General features: G+C 42.8%; 1 protein-coding gene across 1 annotated transcript in view; it reads left to right on the top strand.

Moving 5' to 3' along the window:
• Window positions 1-10,143: 10,143 nt before the first annotated feature.
• Window positions 10,144-21,359, top strand: part of LOC115652676 — a 97,720-nt gene continuing 86,504 nt past the window's right edge. The window contains exons 1-4 of the mRNA XM_030565068.1: window positions 10,144-10,321; window positions 11,127-11,227; window positions 16,920-16,989; window positions 18,263-18,393. Coding sequence (XP_030420928.1) covers window positions 10,144-10,321; window positions 11,127-11,227; window positions 16,920-16,989; window positions 18,263-18,393 — 480 coding nt within the window. The remainder of the gene's footprint in view (window positions 10,322-11,126; window positions 11,228-16,919; window positions 16,990-18,262; window positions 18,394-21,359) is intronic.

The raw sequence follows: 21,359 nt of genomic DNA, 5'->3' as shown, positions 1-21,359 counted from the left end.
CATGAGGCTTAAGGGAACAATTACAACATTTATGAATAAGAAATTTGAAAATTAAAACTGAATTTTTTTTTGAGGAAGAGACAATTTAGCTTATAAAATTCTCATGACTTACCTCTTGAGGGTTCTTTTCTAGCAAATAAGGACAAAAGAGATTCTAATCTCTGTAGTGGCTACCCAATAGCTTCTAAATCCTGCAGCAGTTTCTCTGGAATTTATAAACTCTATAATATTCCTTGCGAGCTGCCCTTGTAGACTGTGGAAATGTTTCAGCAAATTGTATGACATAGCTTACAGTACCTGCAGGCAGGATCTGTGGGAAATGAAATATAGTAGAACCTCAGAGTTATGAACATATAGAGAATGGAGGTTGTTTGTAACTCTGAAATGTTCATAGCTGAATAAAATGTTATGGTTGTTCTTTTGAACGTTTACAACTGACAATTGATTTAATACAGCTTTGAAACTTTACTATGCAAAAGAAAAATGCTGCTTTTAACCATCTTAATTTAATTAAACAAGCTCAGAAACAGTTTCTTTACCCTTGTCAAATCTTTTTAAATTTTCCTTTTTTTTAGTAGTTTACCTTTAAGACAGTACTGTACTGTATTAGCTTTTTTTTTTTTTTCCGGTCTATGCAGCTGCCCGATTGTGTACTTCTAGTTCCAAATGAAGTGTGTGGTTGTCTAGTTAGTTGATAACTCTGGTGTTTGTAACTCTGAGGTTCTAACTGTTGCTAGTAATGAGCTTTTATTGTTTATCACTGACTTCAGTGTGGCTTTGGGATAATGTTGGGGTCTGTCTGTATGAAGCTCATTACAGAACTGGGTCTAAAACTCTAAAAAGAAAACAATAATTTGTGTGGGATAAGTGTTAGGGGGAACACATCTACAAAACAATTTTGAAGTTTTTGGGTCAACCTGTTTTTGAGTTATAGAGAGAGAATTTAGAATAATTTTCTCACACACACACACACACACACACTCACACACACACACACACACACACACACACACACACACACACATTTTCTTTTATGTTCCCTACCTTGAAACAATGACTTTTCCCTCAAAGTATTCTCTGACATAAGCATTAGGCTAGCAAAATTTCAGGCCAAAAGGCATTTTTTTCCCTCTCAAAATTTAGGGGAAAGGGGAGGAGGTTCAAAATCAGGCTCAGAACAGTAAGTGTTTTATAAACTGTCAGAGGCAGTGGTGATCGGCCCCTGCCAGAGAACAGGTTATCACCCTTTGTAGTGCTGACCCTCATGTGACTATGGCTTGGAAATAAAGATATTTCTATCTATATCTTACCAGCAACCCTAAGAATCTGACCATTACTACATAAACTTAACTATACAGTCTCGACTGGACTTCAGTAATAACCAGATAGTGCCATCTAATGTCCTGTATGTGCAATTTTACTTTTTCAAATCTGTATTAGGTGATTCACATTAAAAACACAAACTACAAAATTGAAACTTACAACACTGCAACATTTCCCAAACCCAGCATGAAAATGGCCTGTAAGTAGCTCATTTATACTTTCACTAAGGCATAAAGAAGTATGTTAATACTGTTGCAGTTGACAGTTAAGTGGTTCTTGTAGTTCAGTCCCAACTGCTACCCAACCAAGTCTTTCAGAGACACAGTAGGTACTTTCTGCAGGGTATGATTCATCAAAATGAGCTCTTTATGCAGGGCTACTATCTAGTGAATAGGCACTGAATTGGGAATCAGGACACCAGTATTTTATTTCTAGCCTTGCCACAGATATTGTGTGTGGCCTTAAGCAAGTCACTTCATCTCTCTATACCTCTGTTTCCCCTCCTGCTGTCTTCATTGGTGTATTTTGATTGTAAGCTCTCCAGGAAAGCATTTGTTATTATGAGTTTATACTCAGATACTACAGTAATGGGCAGCAGTATAAAACTCAAAGATAGATGGATCTAGCACAGTGGGACCCAGATCTTAGCTAAGGCTTTAGGTGTTATTGGAATACAAATATCTCATCAATAAATAAATAATAATAATACTAATAGTAAGGACTGGCTCTAGTTCCGCAGCTCTAAGCAAACTGGCAAACAACTGCACTTAATATCCCACATGCTCTGACTCTTTTGTTGCCCCTATCATCCAGGTATCCTATGTCACCACTTTTTCTGCCTGTAAAAAAGAGCCTGTCCTTTGTAAATGTATACACCATTTTTAACTCAAATTTAACTATTGTAAATCCAAAAAAAATTCAGCCCTCCACTTAAGTTAAATGAAGTTGATCAGTGGTTTCCAAACTTTAATAACCTGTGAACCCCTTTCACTAAAATGTCAAGCCTCACGCAACCCCCTCCTAAAAATGAATGTTTCCAGGGATTTTCTCCTTTACCTGAGTCTAAATTATAAAAGCAGTCATCTTGGAAATACCAAATTTGTTTTTATGACAATCTTATTACACACTATTTATTAATTATCATCATTACAGTATTTTTATTACATTATGAAAACAGCAAAACTCTTCCAAGATCTCATTTTCGTAGCTTGTGTCACTTTGAATAAGCCTGTTATAAGACAAGTCTCCTATGTTTCATCAAGGAATATCAGATGTGAAACAGCATGAAGGTATTTAAGAAGCCAACTCAAAGAGTTCCTCCTACACAAGCATTCAGGTCTTGAGGAGTCCAGGCAAACAACGCACATTACAACAAAGCTTAAACTTGTTCTTCATAATAATTTTAAAAACAAGACTAGCTGCCTATTTAATATTAAAAACAGCAAAAATATCCACCTCCCTTTCCATTTCTTATAAGGAGTCTTGAAGTTTAAATCTCCTCAGTGTGAGAGAGATGCTTGCTTTGATCTGCTTAGTTCTTGGAAGTCCAGGGCCTCCGTGCTGCTTGCCCTGTGCTGCCCAGGGTCCTTAGGGACAGCTCTGTCTGCCACTAGGGAATTTTTCCCAAGACCCTTCTGTAACATTTCGCAAACCCCAGTTTGAGAACCATTGAAGTAGATGAATGCATAGACTACTGTAAGGGATTAAGTGCTTGGTTTATCTTCAGCATATGCAGACTTATACGTGGCCCACCCAATCAGAAAAGATCTGTGGACAATTGCTGTCAAAATCTATGGCATGATAGTATTTGAAGGAAGTTACAAGAATAAGTGAGGCATCCCCTGTCTCTCTGCGATCCAAGTGAATCCCCTATACAGAACATCAAATTAAGTTAATTCATGTTTATGCTTAACTCTGCCAAGCAATACATACATTTGCTTGACAATATACCAGCTATATCACAAATTACAATTGGTGTTGACTGGAACAACTGACATTTATTGGCATGATGAAGCCACTTCTTTTTGTGACCAGATAATTATTTTGCAGTGTTAGGCCACGATCATGGATGTAATAGGCAGTGCAACACAGCCATCTACTGGCAATCCTAATAAAATTATTTTTTCTATTAACACCATCAGTTTGTGTAGGAAACAATAATAATCTTTCTTGATGTGAAATCCTGGGCTCACTGAGGTCAAGGGGAGTTTTGCCATTTATTTCATTGGAGCCAGGATTTCATCTTGGTACTTCCATAGTATACAAATATATATAGTTTTATACTAGTGACTGAGATTTCTTTGGATATTTCTCAACCACATACATGAATAAGGTTGCAGTGGAGGAACACTATTAGATCCTCAGCTGATTATGATTATTCTATGCATGATTATGATTATCCTCAGCTAATTATGATTTTTGTTGCTTTTCTCCAATTTCTCCAACTTGTCCACATCTTTCCTGAAATGAGGCACCAGAACTGGACACAATACTCCACCTGAGGCCTAATCACCGTGGTATCAAGTGACTCAGACAGGTCTAGCAGAATGAGTACTATTTACAAGTGCTGTTGATGGATATTGCCATAGCCTGAAACCTGACTGACAAGGATCCAGGACACTGGCAGTCAATACATGGCACTGGAGATTTTTTTGTTGTTGTTGTTGCTAGCTTCTCCATTAGCTTACATACAAAAGTGTGTGTGGGGAAGGGGGGGAAATCAATAAACGGTCAGTTTCAGACCTGATGTAAGCAGGAGCAAATCCACTAACTGAATTAGGCTTGTACCCAATTACATGAGGTGTGAATTTGGCCTGAAATGTTTTATGAAGTGAAGCCAGAGGTTTTTTTACTTAAATTGATATTTTTTAATGTTATTTACACTATAAGTTTTTCTTTTAAAAAAATTAAAACAATTTAAACAAAATTAAAAATCTGATTTAAATTAAAGAAGTTACTCCCCATTTAAATCATTTCATTGAAAATATGAAATATGTTTTGATAAGTTTATGTATCAGAAACATTTAAGGTTGCTTTGTTAAATAAAAATTAAATGTTATATGCTGTTCTGTGTGTTTAATTAAATTCCAGTTGCCATCCTAATGCAACTTTATACAAATATTGAGCAAAAAGTTTATTATCTAGTAAATAAGCAATAGACTATTCACCATTTTCTAACATACTAAACATATATAATTAAATAAGAATATGAAAATATTAAGCTATATAATTGCTTAAATAAATATATATAGTTATAGTGTATCTCCTAGGAAGCAAAAAGATGTACAAAAGGTAGGATAAAGGCTCTATTGCGTTGTAAACCAACATGTTTTTATAATTATATCAACCAATGAGAATGTACCTTTCTTAGAAAATAACTGACCTACAAATGGAAGCGCTGATAAAAATTGATGATTTAAATAGAGGCTTTCCACCTAGTGATTTAAATCAGTCCACCCTGAGTGCAGCCAACATTCTGAATCAATTAGGACAGAATGTGAGTTACATTAGCTCCTGGTTTAAAGAAACACTTTGAAATAGTTTAGGATCAAAATGTAAGTTTTAAGGATGGTCTTGTGGTTAATATGCTAGACTAAGGCCTTGGCTACACTACAGAGTTGCAGCGCTGGTGAGGGGGTTACAGCACTGCAACTTAGGATGTGTACACACTTGCACAGCACGGCCAGCGCTGCAACTCCCTGGTTGCAGCGCTGGCTGTACACCCGGTCGAGCCTCGGGTGTAGAGGATCCAGTGCTGGTCAGCAAGTGTAGACACCCACCAGCATTTTTATTGACCTCCGTGGCATAAGTAGGTATCCCAGCATACCTTAGAAGCCTCTCTGGTAATCATGCAAACTCCACTGTCCTGGGCTCACCTGACCCCTCCTTTAAATGCCCCGGGAATTTTAAAAATCCCCTTCCTGTTTGCTCAGCCAGGTGTGGAGTGCAATTACTCAATCAATCAATCAGCGACCATGCCTCCACGCACCAAACGAGCCCCAGCATGGACCAATGCAGAGCTGCAGGACGTCATAAGTGTTTGGGGAGAGGAGGCTGTGCAAGCACAGCTGCGCTCCAGAAGGAGAAATTATGATACCTATGGGCAGATATCGCAGTCCTTGATGAGAAGCGGCCATGAACGGGACGCGTTGCAGTGCAGGGTCAAAATAAAAGAGCTGAGGAGTGCTTACTGCAAAGCTCGTGAGGGAAATCGCTGCTCAGGAGCTGCCCCCACAACCTGCCATTTTTACCAGGAGCTGGATGCCATACTTGGGTGTGACCCCACTGCCAATCCGAGGACCACGATGGAGAGTTCAGAGCAGGGAGAAGTGGGGGAGAGTGTAGAGGAAGGCGACAGTGAGGCTACTGGCGTGGAGGGAGACACCCCGGAGTCCCAGTACACATGCAGCCAGGAGCTCTTCTCAAGCCAGGAGGAGGCTAGCCAGTCGCAGCAGCAGGAAGTTGATGGTGAGGAAGAAACTGAGGATCGTGCTCGGGGTAAGCAGATTTTTATGTTTTGGGAGAGGAAGGTTTGGGTTATGGCTGCCTGCATGCATGCCTAAACGTGGAATAGCCCATTGATTTGCTCTATCACGTCTCTGTAATATGCCTCGGTAATCTCTTGAAAAGTTGCAGCCAGAGCGTTTGCAATTTGCTTTCTCAAGTTGATCGGGAGAGCCACCGTGGTCCTTGTCCCGGTCAGGCTAACTCGTCCGATCCACTGTGCAGCAAGGGGTGGGGGGACCATGGCTGCACACAGGCAAGCTGCATAGGGGCCAGGGCGGTATCCACATTGCTGTAGAAGACCCTCCCTCTCTTCCCAGGTAACACGCAGCAGTGATATGTCTGGCAGTAGGAAACCCTGTTGAGAATTTAGGGATACTTGAGTGCAGGGCACCAGGTTCGCGTTTCCCCAGCCCATTGCGCTCCGGTGTTCCCCACCCCCCTCCCAGCACGTAGCTAGCCCCGCGGTGCGCTCCAGTGTTATGCACCCCCCTCCCAGCACGTAGCTATCCCCGCGGTGCGCTCCGGTGTTATGCACCCCCCTCCCAGCACGTAGCTATCCCCGCGGTGCGCTCCGGTGTTATGCACCCCCCTCCCAGCACGTAGCTATCCCCACGGTGTGCTCCGGTGTTATGCACCCCCCTCCCAGCACGTAGCTATCCCCACGGTGTGCTCCGGTGTTATGCACTCCCCTCCAAGCAGGCATCCAGCACCGCGGTGCATTCCCCCCCCCTCACCAGCAGGACGGCGTGAACGCGTACCAAAGCCCAACCCCCCCCCCCCAGCAGCTCGCCACCTTCCTGTTCACTACTGTCCCCTGTTCAGGACACCAGCTACCTCCTGTACCCATTGCAGATAAACCCCAGTGACCAATTCCCACTCCCAAGGGGAACTCGGGGGAAAACCACTCACCCATTGTTCGCCATGACTTTAGCTTCCCTGCCCTCTCTGTGTTATGTGAGGTATGTGAGAAGGATGCCACCAAAAGTCTAAAAAGTCCTTCACTGTGTGATAATAAACAATCTAGCCTCTGTGTATTACATGGTTCTCTCTCTCTTTTTTCTAGTGACCTTGACTAATGCAGCCGGATCACCGGCCTCACATAGATTGCAGAACTTGAGACAAAATCCCAGAAAATCAAAAGAGGAATTGATCAAATCAGTTATGAGTCACTACAACAGAGAAAGTAGGAAGACACAGGAATGGAGAGAGAAAATGTATGAATGGAGAAAGAGTGTACATGAATGGATGCAAACAGAAAGCAGGAGAAAGGAATTGTCCGCCAATAAAACCACAAAGCAGATGATAAGCCTCCTGGCTCGCCAAACTGAGTCTTTCGAGTCTCTCGTAGCCATGCAGACAAATATGTACCGTTGTAACCCACAGCCCTCCCAAAGCCCACTTTCTTGTTCCCCAGTATTTCCACAAAACAACTTTCTCCAGCAGCCAGTTTCTTATTACCCCCAGCTGCCCCCAACACCTGTACGATCACCTACCAGCCCTGATAACTATAATTCTTACCCTGTTCACTCCACCCCCATTACCCTGCAGCATAGTAATCCTGAAGTGCAGCAGACATTGAATAGTGATCAAAATAGGACATATTAAAACCTGTGAATGTACAGTCCACCACCCCAACCCCCTTGCCTTTTATGTACTGTATGTTGAATACAGGATTTTTTTTTCTTTTTCACTACGTTATATTATTGCTGGAAGTGGTAAATATTGTACCCCAAGGTACAGCAAAGCACATCAAATGCACCAAACATTACTGTTGGCTCTCAGCATCAAATTGCTCCCTTAAAGCATCCCTAATCCTTGAAGCCCTTTCCTGGGCCTCCCTATTAGCCCTGCTCTCTGGCTGAGCAAACTCAGCCTCTAGGTGTCGAACCTCGGGGGTCCATTCCTCACTGAATCTTTCACCCTTCCCTTCACAAATATTATGGAGGGTACAGCATGCGGATATAACAGCGGAGATGCTGCTTTCCCCCAAATCTAGCTTCCCATAAAGACACCTCCAGCGGGCTTTCAAATGGCCAAAAGCACACTCCACAGTCATTCTGCACCGGCTCAGCCTGTAGTTGAACCAGTCCTTGCTCCTGTCAAGCTTCCCTGTATACGGTTTCATGAGCCATGGCATTAAGGGGTAAACGGGGTCTCCAAGGATCACAGTGGGCATTTCGACGTCCCCTACTGTGATCTTGCGGTCTGGGAAAAAAGTCCCGGCCCTCAGCCTCCTGAACAGGGAACTGTTCCGAAAGATGCGTGCATCGTGCACCTTTCCAGGCCATCCTGAGTAAATGTCAGTGAAACGCCCACGGTGATCCACAAGCGCTTCCAGAACCACGGAGAAATACCCCTTGCGATTAATGTACTCTGATGCCAGGTGGGGTGGTGACAGAATAGGAATATGCATCCCATCTATTGCCCCTCCACAGTTAGGGAAACCCATTTCTGCAAAGCCATCCACAATGTCCTGCACGTTCCCAAGAGTCACAGTTCTTCTTAGCAGGGTGCGATTAATGGCTGTGCAAACTTGCATCAGCACCATTCCAACGGCAGACTTTCCCACTCCAAACTGGTTCGCCATCGATCGGAAGCAGTCTGGAGTTGCCAGCTTCCAGATTGCAATAGCCACCCGCTTCTCCACTGGCAGGGCAGCTCTCAATCTCGTGTCCCTGCACCGCAGGGTAGGGCGAGCTCAGCACACAGTGCCATGAAAGTGGCTTTTCTCATCCGAAAGTTCTGCAGCCACTGCTCATCATCCCAAGATTGCAGGACGATGTGATCCCACCACTGAGTGCTGGTTTCCCGAGCCCAAAGGCGCCATTCCACGGTGCTGAGCACGTCTGTTGCTGCCACAAGCAATTTAGTGTCTTCACCGTCAGGCGATTCAATATCATCGTCTGACTCCTCACTGTCACTGTCACTTTGCAGCTGAAGGAATAGCTCCACTGCCATGTGTGATGTGCTGGCAACATTCATCAGCAAGCTCAGGCTCCATTTATAACAAAAACCGCAGAAATCGCGCTGCAGAATCACAATGCCACCAAACTGCTCGGAATGTGTAGCAAAGCACCACAGGGCATTGGAACAGGAAGCGGAAAGACCCGCACACTTCCTTCCCCTTCCCACAAACCACAGCGCCAAAATGGGACGAGGTGCTCTGTGGGATAGCTGCCCACAATGCACCACTCCCAACAGCGCTGCAAGTGCTGTAAATGTGGCCACACTGCAGCGCTGGTTGCTGTAAGTGTGGCCACTCTGCAGCGCTGGCCCTACACAGCTGTACGAACACAGCTGTAACTACCAGCGCTGCGGACTTGGGAGCTCCAACTGCAATTATTGTCTTTGCCACAGGCTTCTTTTGTCACCTTGGGCAAATGATTTACTCTCGCTCTGCCTCAGTCCCCCATCTGTCAAACGGGGATAACGATCTACATCATCTCTGCTTTACAGAGTGTTGTTGCCTGGACAAATTGATTTTTGTTTCTTATGTGCTCAGATATTACAGTGATATTGGATAAAAATAAAATTTTAAAGGTAAACATTCCTTTGTAATATTAAAAACTTAGCTACACTACTGTGCATGCATAAAAATTAGAAAGTAAAGTTAACTGAAGAAAAGGGGACTCTGGCTAGTTCAATTTCATTCTTCAAGGTGTGAGAAATGTTTAGCTATGTCACCAAGAAAAGTTCCAGTGATCACCTTGTGGCATCAAATGTGTTCATGTGCAGGCTTTTTAGAGGAGGACTTGGGATCATATACATTAAAATATAGACATCACGCCTTCCACTGAAAGTAACAACTCGGAGCCAATCTCTGCCCTGGTGTTCTGCTTGCACCTTGCAATTCTTTTCTCAATCATTGTCTGGCTGCTGCTTTTTTAAATTGCAAACTTCTTGGGGCTGTAGCTGTACCTTTCTATTGCTGTACAGGGCCTAGCACAATTTGGTGGCTCAATAACTAGCCTGGTTTGTCTCTTTGCCCACAGGCTACCGAGGTAGCCTGCAGCAGGAGCCAGGGTTGGGTGTTTGTTTTTCGCACATGGGGGAAGAGGCCGGGTTGGTGACACTTTTCAGTGGAAGGAGGCAGGCAGGGCTAATTTGTCACTACTTCTCGCGGGGCCCTTAGTGCTGCCAGCCCAGGCAGGACTGGCTCCCCTGGGCCTTGGTGGTGGGGACTGGGAAGCACCGACCAGGCCCGATCCAGCCGCAGGGAGGCGGCAGGAGCCGGATCGGGCCCGGGGCTGAGTCAGCGGCAGCCCAGCCCTTCGCCTCCGCCTCCCGCCCCGGCCTGGCGCGCCCGGAGCCACCATGAGCTGCGCCGCCGCGCTCCTGGGACTGAGGGGCGCCGCTGCCCCCCGGCTTCTTCGAGCAACAAGCAGCCGCCGCCGCTGGAGCAACCTGGGCGGCGGCTCCTGCGAGCCCCAGGCGGGCACGGCCGTGCGGGTGGGCTGCGCTGCGGGCTTCTGGGGAGACACGGCGGCTTCAGGTACCGGGCTCGGGGAGATGCAGCAGCTCCCCCCCACCCCCCAGCGCGCACTGCACGGCCTCCCGCTGGGGCGGGGTGCTAAGCCCAGCAAAACAACCCGCTCGTCACCGGAAGCGGACGGGGCGGGCGGCGCGCGAAGAGAGAGCCGGAGTCGGAGTCTCGCCCCCCTCCGCTCGAGCCCGGGCACGGGCGCAAAGCTGAGGCAGTGCCGCGGGGATGGGGCTGACCCAGCCCCAGGAGAGGGGGGTTGTAGAGCCGTCCTCCGTCAGCGCCAAGCACCCCCAGCAAGGGCTACCTACGCTCGGAAAATTGTCCTCCCCCCTTGACTGGCATGAGCATCTCTAGTGGTGTTGGCAAAGCCAGCAGGGGGCGTCATTTCCCCCACCCCGCCCTATGTTGTAGGTGTAGTTCTAGAGATAGGTACGGTGTTTTGTGTTTGGGCTGTTTGGTTTTTTAAAACAGTTCCCCCTTCCTCTCCAATACATAAATAAAACAGTGATCCCAGCACAACACTAAGCATCAGCCCCCAAACAACAAAATATTTAGTGTCCAGTATTACAGACACCTATGTGAGTGATTTGCTCACACATTGACTTTAAGGGAATTGGTTAAGTGAGTAAAATACCTCGCATGCATGTTTGCAGGATTGGGCCCAAAATCTTAAAAGTGATATTTCTATCGTTAATATATTGTCTCATGCTTTGCAGTAATGTATGTTTTTCTGATTTTGTTTTTTGAAAATGAAGTGGCTTTTACTACAAAATACAACTTTCAACTAAGAGTTACTTAATATCTTTTTGATTAGTTCCTCAGCTTCTCTATGGAGGAAAACTGGATTTTCTGGTTTTTGATTATCTTTCTGAAATTACAATGTCTCTGTTGACAGCTGCAAAAGCCAAATCACCGGTAAGGAAAGAATGATTTTAAGTTTGAAATAATAATTCAAGCAATTTCACATGAGAAAGGAATCACAAGAATTGTATAACTGATGATTTGATTTCATTAACTAAGTTTTACAGTTTGAGCTATTTGAAATATTCAGATATCACAAAGTGATCAATGTTTCAAAAGTGCTTCAAATCTTTGCAGTTGCTGAGTGATGCAGAACGGTTGGCTGGAAAGCATCATCAAAGGAACATTAAGATTTTAAAATAAATCAGGCCCAGTCCAGCCAACGGTCCTGGGCCTACTTGCATGAATAAGAATCTGCAAGAGTAAGCTTAGTATTTACATAGGAGAATATTAATAGTCTTACAGTGCAAACATTTAGTCTTGATTATTTTAATTTGCAATGACAGATGGCAGATCTGATTTGATTGACTAACATAAAATCTTACTAATAAGAAATAGCAGCAATATAGCTCTATTAGAAAGACACTGTTAAATGCAATACAAACATATTGGAAGATCAGAGTGTTATTTACTCTTGGAGGAATTCTGCACCACTATGCATGCACAGAATTTATATCCCCTGCAGATTTCTTTGCTTCCCTGCAGGAAAATGACTTTCTGATGGGAAAGCAAAGGGAAGCCACAAGAGCGGTCATGTGACCCTCCCCAGCAGTATCTTTCAGATGCCCAGGGCAGCCAGCAGAGAGGTAGATCACTGTGGGACAGGAGGCAGGATTGGGGAAGATCTGGCTGGCGGCTCCTACCTTGTGCCAGGTTTAGCTGCTAGTCATGGCTAGCCTGCAGAGGATGGGACTTCCTCTTCCCCTGCACGACTTCTGAGACTGGGTCAGACCATCACCAGATTTCTACTCCAGCTACAGGAAGCTCTGCAAATTCCCACCCCCTTCCAGTACCCCTTGCTCCTCACCTGCAGGGGGAGAGATCCCTATATAGGAAGCGGCTCCCCCATCCACCCTTCCCCTGTGCATCCAGGCCCCCTCATACCCAGTCCCTCCTGCTGAGCCTCACCCCCACCTGCACTCAGAACCCTCCTGATGAGCTCCACTCCCCCGAACGTATATCAGACCACCAAGCCACCTGGATCCCCACCCCACCAAGCCTTACCCAGCTGCACCTGGATCCCCACCCCACTGAGCCTCATTCCCCCAGCATCTGGACTCCCCACTGAGCCCCCCTCCCAACTCGCCTCACTTAGCCCCAATCACCTTCACCTGGATCCCCCTGCAGAGTCCCATTACCATTGCAAATGAACCCCTCAACAAGCCCCTGTGCATCCAGATCCCCCCTGCACCCAGATCCCCCCCTGAGCTATCCATACCCGGATTGCCCCACACAGACCCCTCTGAACCCATGCCTGGATCCCCCCACACTAAGCCCCTCCACACTTGGATCCTGCATTGCTGAGCCTGCCTGCCCACAAATGGTTCACCTGGCATGGAGGGGCAGGGCCCTGGGGTGTTTCTGGGACAGGCCTGGGTTGGGTGCAGCCTCATCGCTGAGTCTGTGTCCTGGGGGGGTGGGGAGTTGCACAGTGATATCCCACTTCTGTGCAGCCAGTGGCATGTGCTCCCCAATGCCATGCTGGAGCCTCCACATTTATTTGTCAAATAAAATTTGCAGAATTTTGCAGAATTTTAAAATACTGTGCACATAATTTTTATTTTTTTGGTGCAGAGTGCCCTCAGGAGTAGTCATTGTAGTTTCCATTATTCATTCTTATTCTGTAAATTATAGTCATGTCTGAATATAAGATGCACTTTAATATAAACATAGCTTCATAGGTTTAATAAACATATTAATTTGAGATTCAAATATTTGATCTTGGCTGCTCCAGAGATCGCTGCATTTCAGTAGAGGAGGAAATTATCCCTCACCATTCATATATCAATTTTAGGGTGGAATCTTGAGTGGTACTAAACATCATTAGCCTTTATTATTTAAGCAGTTGGTCAGTCCCTCATAAGGTCAGGCCTAGTAAGGAGGGCTTTAAACTAGGTTCGACGGGGACAGGTGAGCCAAGCCCACAGGTAAATGGGGAACAAGACCTGGGAGATGGGTTGGAAACAGGAGGGAGCACGGGCTATAATGGCAGAGAGGAAGGAGGGTCAGGGCAAAGCTGGGAGGCAAGATCAAACCAGTATCTTAGATGCCTTTATACAAATGCAAGAAGTATGGGTAATAAGCAGGAAGAACTGGAAGTGCTAATAAATAAATACAACTATGACATTATTGGCATTACTGAAACTTGGTGGGATAATACACACGACTGGAATGTTGGTGTGGATGGGTATAGTTTGCTCAGGAAGGATAGACAGGGGAAAAAGGGAGGAGGTGTTGCCTTATATATTAAAAATGTACACACTTGGACTGAGGTGGAGATGGACATAGGAGACGGAAGGGTGGAGAGTCTCTGGGTTAGGCTAAAAGGGGTAAAAAACACAGGTGATGTCGTGCTGGGAGTCTACTACAGGCCACCTAATCAGGCGGAAGAGGTGGATGAGGCTTTTTTCAAACAACTAACAAAATCATCCAAAGCCCAAGATTTGGTGGTGATGGGGGACTTCAACTATCCAGATATATGTTGGGAAAATAACACCGCGGGGCACAGACTATCCAATAAGTTCCTGGACTGCATTGCAGACTTTTTATTTCAGAAAGTTGAAAAAGCTACTGGGGGGAAGCTGTTCTAGACTTGATTTTAACCAGTAGGGAGGAACTTGTTGAGAATTTGAAAGTAGAAGGAAGTTTGGGTGAAAGTGATCATGAAATCATAGAATTTGCAATTCTAAGGAAAGGTAGAAGGGAGTACAGCAGAATAGAGACAATGGATTTCAGGAAGGCGGATTTTGGTAAGCTCAGAGAGCTGATAGGCAAGGTCCCATGGGAATTAAGACTGAGGGGGAAAAACAACTGAGGAAAGTTGGCAGTTTTTCAAAGGGACGCTATTAAGGGCCCAAAAGCAAGTTATTCCGATGGTTAGGAAAGATAGAAAATGTGGCAAAAGACCACCTTGGCTTACCCTTGAGATCTTGCGTGACCTACAAAATAAAAAGGCGTCATATAAAAAATGGAAACTAGGTCAGATCACGAAGGATGAATATAGGCAAATAACACAGGAATGCAGAGGCAAGATTAGAAAAGCAAAGGCACAAAATGAACTCAAACTAGCTATGGGAATAAAGGGAAACAAGAAGACTTTTTATCAATACATTAGAAGCAAGAGGAAGACTAAGGACAGGGTAGGCCCACTGCTCAATGAGGAGGGGGTAACAGTAACGGGAGACTTGGAAATGGCAGAGATGCTTAATGACTTCTTTGTTTCGGTCTTCACTGAGAAGTCTGAAGGAATGTCTAGTATAGTGAATGCTTACGGGAAGAGGGTAGGTTTAGAAGAGAAAATAAGGAAAGAGCAAGTAAAAAATCACTTAGAAAAGTTAGATGCCTGCAAGTCACCAGGGCCTGATGAAATGCATCCTAGAATACTCAAGGAGTTAATAGAGGAGGTATCTGAGCCTCTAGCTATTATCTTTGGGAAATCATGGGAGACGGGGGAGATTCCAGAAGACTGGAAGGGGGCAAATATAGTGCCCATCTATAAAAAGGGAAATAAAAACAACCCAGGAAACTACAGACCAGTTAGTTTAACTTCTGTGCCAGGGAAGATAATGGAGCAGGTAATCAAAGAAATCATCTGCAAACACTTGGAAGGTGGTAAGGTGATAGGGAATAGCCAGCATGGATTTGTAAAGAACAAATCGTGTCAAACTAATCTGATAGCGTTCTTTGATAGGATAACGAGCCTTGTGGATAAGGGAGAAGCGGTGGATGTGATATACCTAGACTTTAGTAAGGCATTTGATACAGTCTCGCATGATATTCTTATAGATAAGCTAGGAAAGTACAATTTAGATGGGGCTACTATAAGGTGGGTGCATAACTGGCTGGATAACCGTACTCAGAGAGTAGTTGTTAATGGCTCCCAATTCTGCTGGAAAGGTATAACAAGTGGGGTTCCGCAGGGGTCTGTTTTGGGACCGGTTCTGTTCAATATCTTCATCAACGATTTAGATGTTGGCATAGAAAGTACGCATATTAAGTTTGCGGACGATACCAAACTGGGAGGGATTGCAACTGCTTTGGAGGACAGGGTCAAAATTCAAAATGATCTGGACAAGTTGGAGAAATGGTCTGAGGTAAACAGGATGAAGTTCAATAAAGATAAATGCAAAGTGCTCCACTTAGGAAGGAACAATCAGTTTCACACATACAGAATGGGAAGAGACTGTCTAGGAAGGAGTATGGCAGAAAGAGATCTGGGGGTCATAGTGGACCACAAGCTTAATATGAGTCAACAGTGTGATACTGTTGCAAAAAAAGCAAACATGATTCTGGGATGCATTAACAGGTGTGTTGTAAACAAGACACGAGAAGTCATTCTTCCGCTTTACTCTGCGCTGGTTAGGCCTCAACTGGAGTATTGTGTCCAGTTCTGGGCACCGCATTTCAAGAAAGATGTGGAGAAATTGGAGAGGGTCCAGAGAAGAGCAACAAGAATGATTAAAGGTCTTGAGAACATGACCTATGAAGGAAGGCTGAAGGAATTGGGTTTGTTTAGTTTGGAAAAGAGAAGACTGAGAGGGGACATGATAGCAGTTTTCAGGTATCTAAAAGGGTGTCATCAGGAGGAGGGAGAAAACTTGTTCACCTTAGCCTCCAATGATAGAACAAGAAGCAATGGGCTTAAACTGCAGCAAGGGAGATTTAGGTTGGACATTAGGAAAAAGTTCCTAACTGTCAGGGTAGTTAAACACTGGAATAGATTGCCTAGGGAAGTTGTGGAATCGCCATTGCTGGAGATATTTAAGAGTAGGTTAGATAGATGTCTATCAGGGATGGTCTAGACAGTATTTGGTCCTGCCATGAGGGCAGGGGACTGGACTCGATGACCTCTCGAGGTCCCTTCCAGTCCTAGAGTCTATGAGTCTATTAAATTCAAAAGGAGTTTTCCCATTATCTTCAGTGAGAGCTGGGTTGAGTCCTTAGGCCTTAATCCTGCAAAGATTTAGGCATATGAATAATTTTAGTCACATGAGTAGTCCCATTAGCTTGTGGATGAATTCAATTCAATGTTAAAAACAATAGGCCAAATATCTGCTAATGAAACTGGCAGAACTTCATTGCCTTTAAAGGAGTTCTGTCAGTTTACGCCAGCAGAGAGTTAGGCACATATGGCTTGAAATTTGAATGCATTGTCTCAATTCATATGGCTTCAATAAAACTTCTCCTGGAATGGAATAGTTGTGAAGTGTTTTGTTGTATGTTGTCAATATTTTGTATTTTACTTTATAAATGGAATTGATTGGATCATTTGTTCCCTGTAGGCTAATTAAAAATAGTGGTATTTGAAATATATAATTAGACACCTGTGAAAATATACTGATGTCCATTTGTGTTGTGTTTATTTTAACATATATATTGCTAAGTTAAGGATTTTTTTATTTTAAAGAAATGTTTTCCAGGTTTCCTTTAGAAAAGGAAATCCATCATTTTAAATTATAGAATTAAGAAAATGAGTATAGGCTGTTTTTCAATCTTTTCTGCAGTCTGAAAGCTGATAAAGAGAAGGAGTTGATTTACCCATGACAAAGATTTGGCAAGTACATTATATAACTTTTTATTATTTCAGGATTTGGGTTACACTCCTGATTTTGTGTTTACTGCAATGGGTCCCTATATTAAGGACATTCACAGGAAAGGTATGTTATAGAATAATATGGGTTGGATAACTTTAATAATTTATAGCTTGATCTTTGAAGTGCTCATCACTCATAACTACTATTGTCTTCAGTATTAGTTGGAGTGCTCAGAACCTCACAGTGTTCATATCTTCATTGTTTACTTTGTTACTTCAAAGCTGACTGTTTTTTTCTATGGTTTGAATGAAAACATTCAACAAAGGGAATTCTCATTTTCCCCATACCTAATACACTATATATTACGTCTGTATAAATTGAGCTATGTGTTTATTTTAAAAGGGAACCTGTATTTTTCTTGTCTCCTTTGAGATGTACTTTTATCCAGTTTCATGTTAACTGTTTAATGAGTGAGGTGGGAAATGGTTTTCCCATTCCAGAGAATTTTCAGAATTTGGAAAAAAAAAATCCAAAACGTTCCCTATCCTGAATTGGGGCAAGTATCTTGAAAACTTTAGTGAACAGAAAATCCGGGGAAAAAAATTGATTGGGTCAAATGAAATGTTTCACTTTTATAATTCTGAAACATTTTGTTTTGATTTCAACCTTTTTATTTTTTACTATAAATTACATTTCAAAATGAAAAGTCATTTCAAACTGAAAAACAACCTTTTCATTTAGAAAGTGTCAAAACAGGATGTTTAGACACTTTTAAACTTTTGTTTCAAAATTTTGTCTAAAACCAAAAATCTATCAAAACAAACCCTTTCCTGTGAATAGTTTCAGTTCTGATAGATCAGCATTTTCCAATGAAAGAACATGTCATTAAAAATTCCTGACCATCTCTATCTTTTTATATTAATAAAGAGACAAAGTGGGTGATGTAATATCTTTTACTGGACCAACTTCTGTTTGTGGAAGAGACATACTGATTTATACTAATAAAAGGTTTATACTAATAGTATTCAGCCAAAGCAATTTTCTTCACAACTCCTTAGAAGTCAGATTTGTGGGTAAAAGGTAGTACTAATGTCCCTAAAATCCTCTCACAAGTCAGATTATGCCTGCAATGTTAGAATAGCTGTGTGTTTCTGCCCAAGAGTCTTCAGTGAAGTAGTGAACAGTGTAGACTTTTAAATTATTATTAGGTTTCAGAGTTGCACCAATCACAACTCTGTTTATCTGTAGACTTGATAAGAAAGCACAACATTTGGTTTATTGTTCTGATTGATCATGTGCTTGACAACATTCAACAGTGCTTTCTGGGGCTCAGGGTGTTAAGCCTTTTTTGTAGTATAACTAGTGGTTTTAACACTGAACTTTTTGTTCTGTTGAGGTGTTCGTGTCATTAGTAATGCTGGTGGAATGAGTCCACTTGTGTGTGCTGCTGGTCTTCAAGAAGTGGCAAAGAGAGCTGACGTTGATTTGAAAATAGCTGTTGTTGCTGGAGATGATCTGATGGGCGAGGTATTTTATTGATGTTTTATGGCTCAGTAGAAGTGTGGGAAGTTTGATTAATTCTTTAATACAGCACAGAGATGACATTTAAAATATGTGTCATTGAGTGCTTCACTTTTGTTTAATTATTATACATTGCATCATTATTTGAGAAAATAACCTCTGTCCTTGGTCTGTTTTATATATGGCGTGCACAAAGTTAAATGTATATTACTCAAATCAGATTTAATTTAAACAAGCTAGATTGATTGCAGACGCAGCTGATTCCATAATCACTACTAGGGATCATGTTTTTTATTTGTTAAACTCAGAAGGCATGAGTTATCTGATCTGAGGGACTGCAAGAGTCTAAAGAGGCTCTGGTGTTTCAGTTCTTAGTGGTTTATTCACAAAACTGACATGTTTAGTATAGATGAATAGTAACTTGAGTGTACCTAGGAGCTAATGAATTCTCCTCTTTGAGCTGACATTGTAAGACTAGTTTTGGATTCTAATGTACTAATAGCAGGCCCTCTGTTATTCTACCTTGTCTTTTTGTCTGTGGTTCAACAAAATTCTAATCATGCTAGTGTTTCTAGTGGATCATGTTACAAAAGCAGATATTTATTTGTGGGGGCAAGATGAAAATGTTTAGTAATCAGACAGGACATTAGAATTTCTAGTATGTTTAACATTGAGAAAAATGTCCAGTTTTCCCTAGCTATTCATGAATGATGCTATATAAATTGTGTATTAGAAAAATAACTCATTTTAAAGGGAATGATTTGTGTGCTTCAGATCCATTTAAAATAAAAGTTAATAATAAAGTCCAAGGGTAAAACCTGGCCCTATTGTTGCCGGCAGATAACTGCCTGTGGCCAAGCAACAGCGGTGGGGTCCGTTGCCTGGTGTGCCGCGCCAATAAACACACCAGGGTGGAGAAGCAAACAGCCAAGTTTATTTGAGCTCAAATAAGGTGCAAGGGAGAAATAACAATCTCAAATCCTGCACCCCTAAAACAAGCAGTTTCTTCCTTTTATATCCCAGTTGTTTACTACAAAACTTTCTTGCTGACTAGCTGATTTCTCACTCCCCCCTCCTTTCCCATCCAGCTGCAGTATCTTTTCTCATTCAATCTTTTGTCTTCCCCCTTCCTCCCCCCCTCCGCTGCTGAGACATGTATACAGTATCTTAAAACGGCCTTGAGCGTGCTTTAGCCTAGCTTTAATGTATTACAGCAGAGAACTGGCTGTTACAACTGAAAACTAACTGCCAACACTACATTTTACAGCTCTTAACATATTAGGTTACACTAGGTTACACAAAGTGTTTAACATGGAGGAACATTGGTTCATTGAGGCCTACAGCAGGAGGGCTTCATTGACACTTGTGGTTTACCACCCTCCCGAGTTACCTAGATTTATGCCTAGTGACACCAACACTATGAAAATCAGTGGGAGTTCTGCCATTGACTTCAGGGGGCCCAGAATTTCACCCCAAATCTGCTCCAACTCCCCTTGTGTCGAGTCTGAGTAGTCACTTTGCTTTTGGCTGTGGAGAGACTGTAGAGTTGCTCAATTACTTTTGCCTGGAGGATACCTTTAATGGCAGATACCCTGACGTGCCTCAAACACTGTAGTACCTAGACTTGGCAGTCTGCAGAAGATGTAACCCCTCATGAATCAGGTCTGCAAGTCCTTGTCCACTTTGCACAGAAGCTCAGCTACTGTACATAAGGCTCTCTGAGTGCAGAGAAGGCAGGATTTAGCCCTAAGCTATTTTTTATTTCTAGTTGCCATATAGACTAAATAATAATGAATCTTTGATCTCTTAAACTGAACATTTCATAGTTTGCACAGACTCAAAGCTTCATGTCTGTTGACTGCTTCCAATACAGTAGAACCTCAGAGTTACGAACACCATAGTTATGAACTGACCAGTTAACCACACACCTAATTTGGAACTGGAAATACACAATCAGGCCGCAGCCGAGAGAGAGAAAAAAATAAAATAAAAGCAAATACAGGACAGTACTGTGTTAAATGTAAACTACTAAAAAGTAAAGGGAACGCAGCATTTTTCTTCTGCATAGTAAAGTTTCAAAACTGTATTAAGTCAGTGTTCAGTTGTAAAGTTCGGAAAGAACAACCATAACATTTTGTTCAGAGTTATAAACATTTCAGAGTTACGAACAGCCACCATTCCCAAGGTGTTCGTAACTCAGAGGTTCTACTGTAGCTTATAAAGTACAAGCTGGTTTCTTTAGTAGGTAACTTATTGTAATTAAATCTAAGGTAGTTCATGGTTGGTATGTTTGCCGTTTGGGTGCCTTAAGATGTTTGAAATCTAGGTAACATTGTGCTAAGAGGCTGCATTTTTCCTCTATATGCACACCACCTATGCAAAAACAAAGAGAAATAGAATAAAAAATGCTGTGTTTCATATAGTATTTTTTGTAGATGTGATTATTTTCCCTTTAACTCAGGAAGTCTAGCAGAAAACTGATAGATATTTCAGTATATTGTATGTTACACTTGATGGGAAAACTGCTATAACTTAAGACAGAGATGGCCACTTGTTCAAATGTACTTCAGGTGTCACAGATTGGCCTGCACCCTCTCAAACTATTAATACAGGGGCATGCCATCAGACACAGGGGCATGCCAGCAGACACTACAGTTCCTAGCATGCCATTAAATGCGAAGAAAGCTGGAATCTGCTCCATTGTTTACAAATTAGGTGCAACCCTTTGACTTCTGGGGTGAAATCCTCACCCTACTGAAGTCAGTGGGGATTTTGTCATTGATTCTAATGGAGCCAGGAATTCACCTTTGGTATGTTGCTGTTTTGATCATCCCAGGACCACAGTTTAGACATTCCTGATCTGCAGTCAGCATTTAGATTCTCTAATTTGTTAGTCCAGTAATCAAATGAGTGACACATAGTTATGTAGATGATAATTAGAGCTCTGTGCAGATTCAAAATTTATATCCGCA

This window comes from Gopherus evgoodei, chromosome 5 (assembly GCF_007399415.2).
Source record: "Gopherus evgoodei ecotype Sinaloan lineage chromosome 5, rGopEvg1_v1.p, whole genome shotgun sequence".
Classification (NCBI taxonomy): Eukaryota; Metazoa; Chordata; order Testudines; family Testudinidae; genus Gopherus; species Gopherus evgoodei.
The sequence above is the reverse complement of the archived record's forward strand: the minus strand, read 5'-3'. Positions and strand labels throughout refer to the sequence as shown.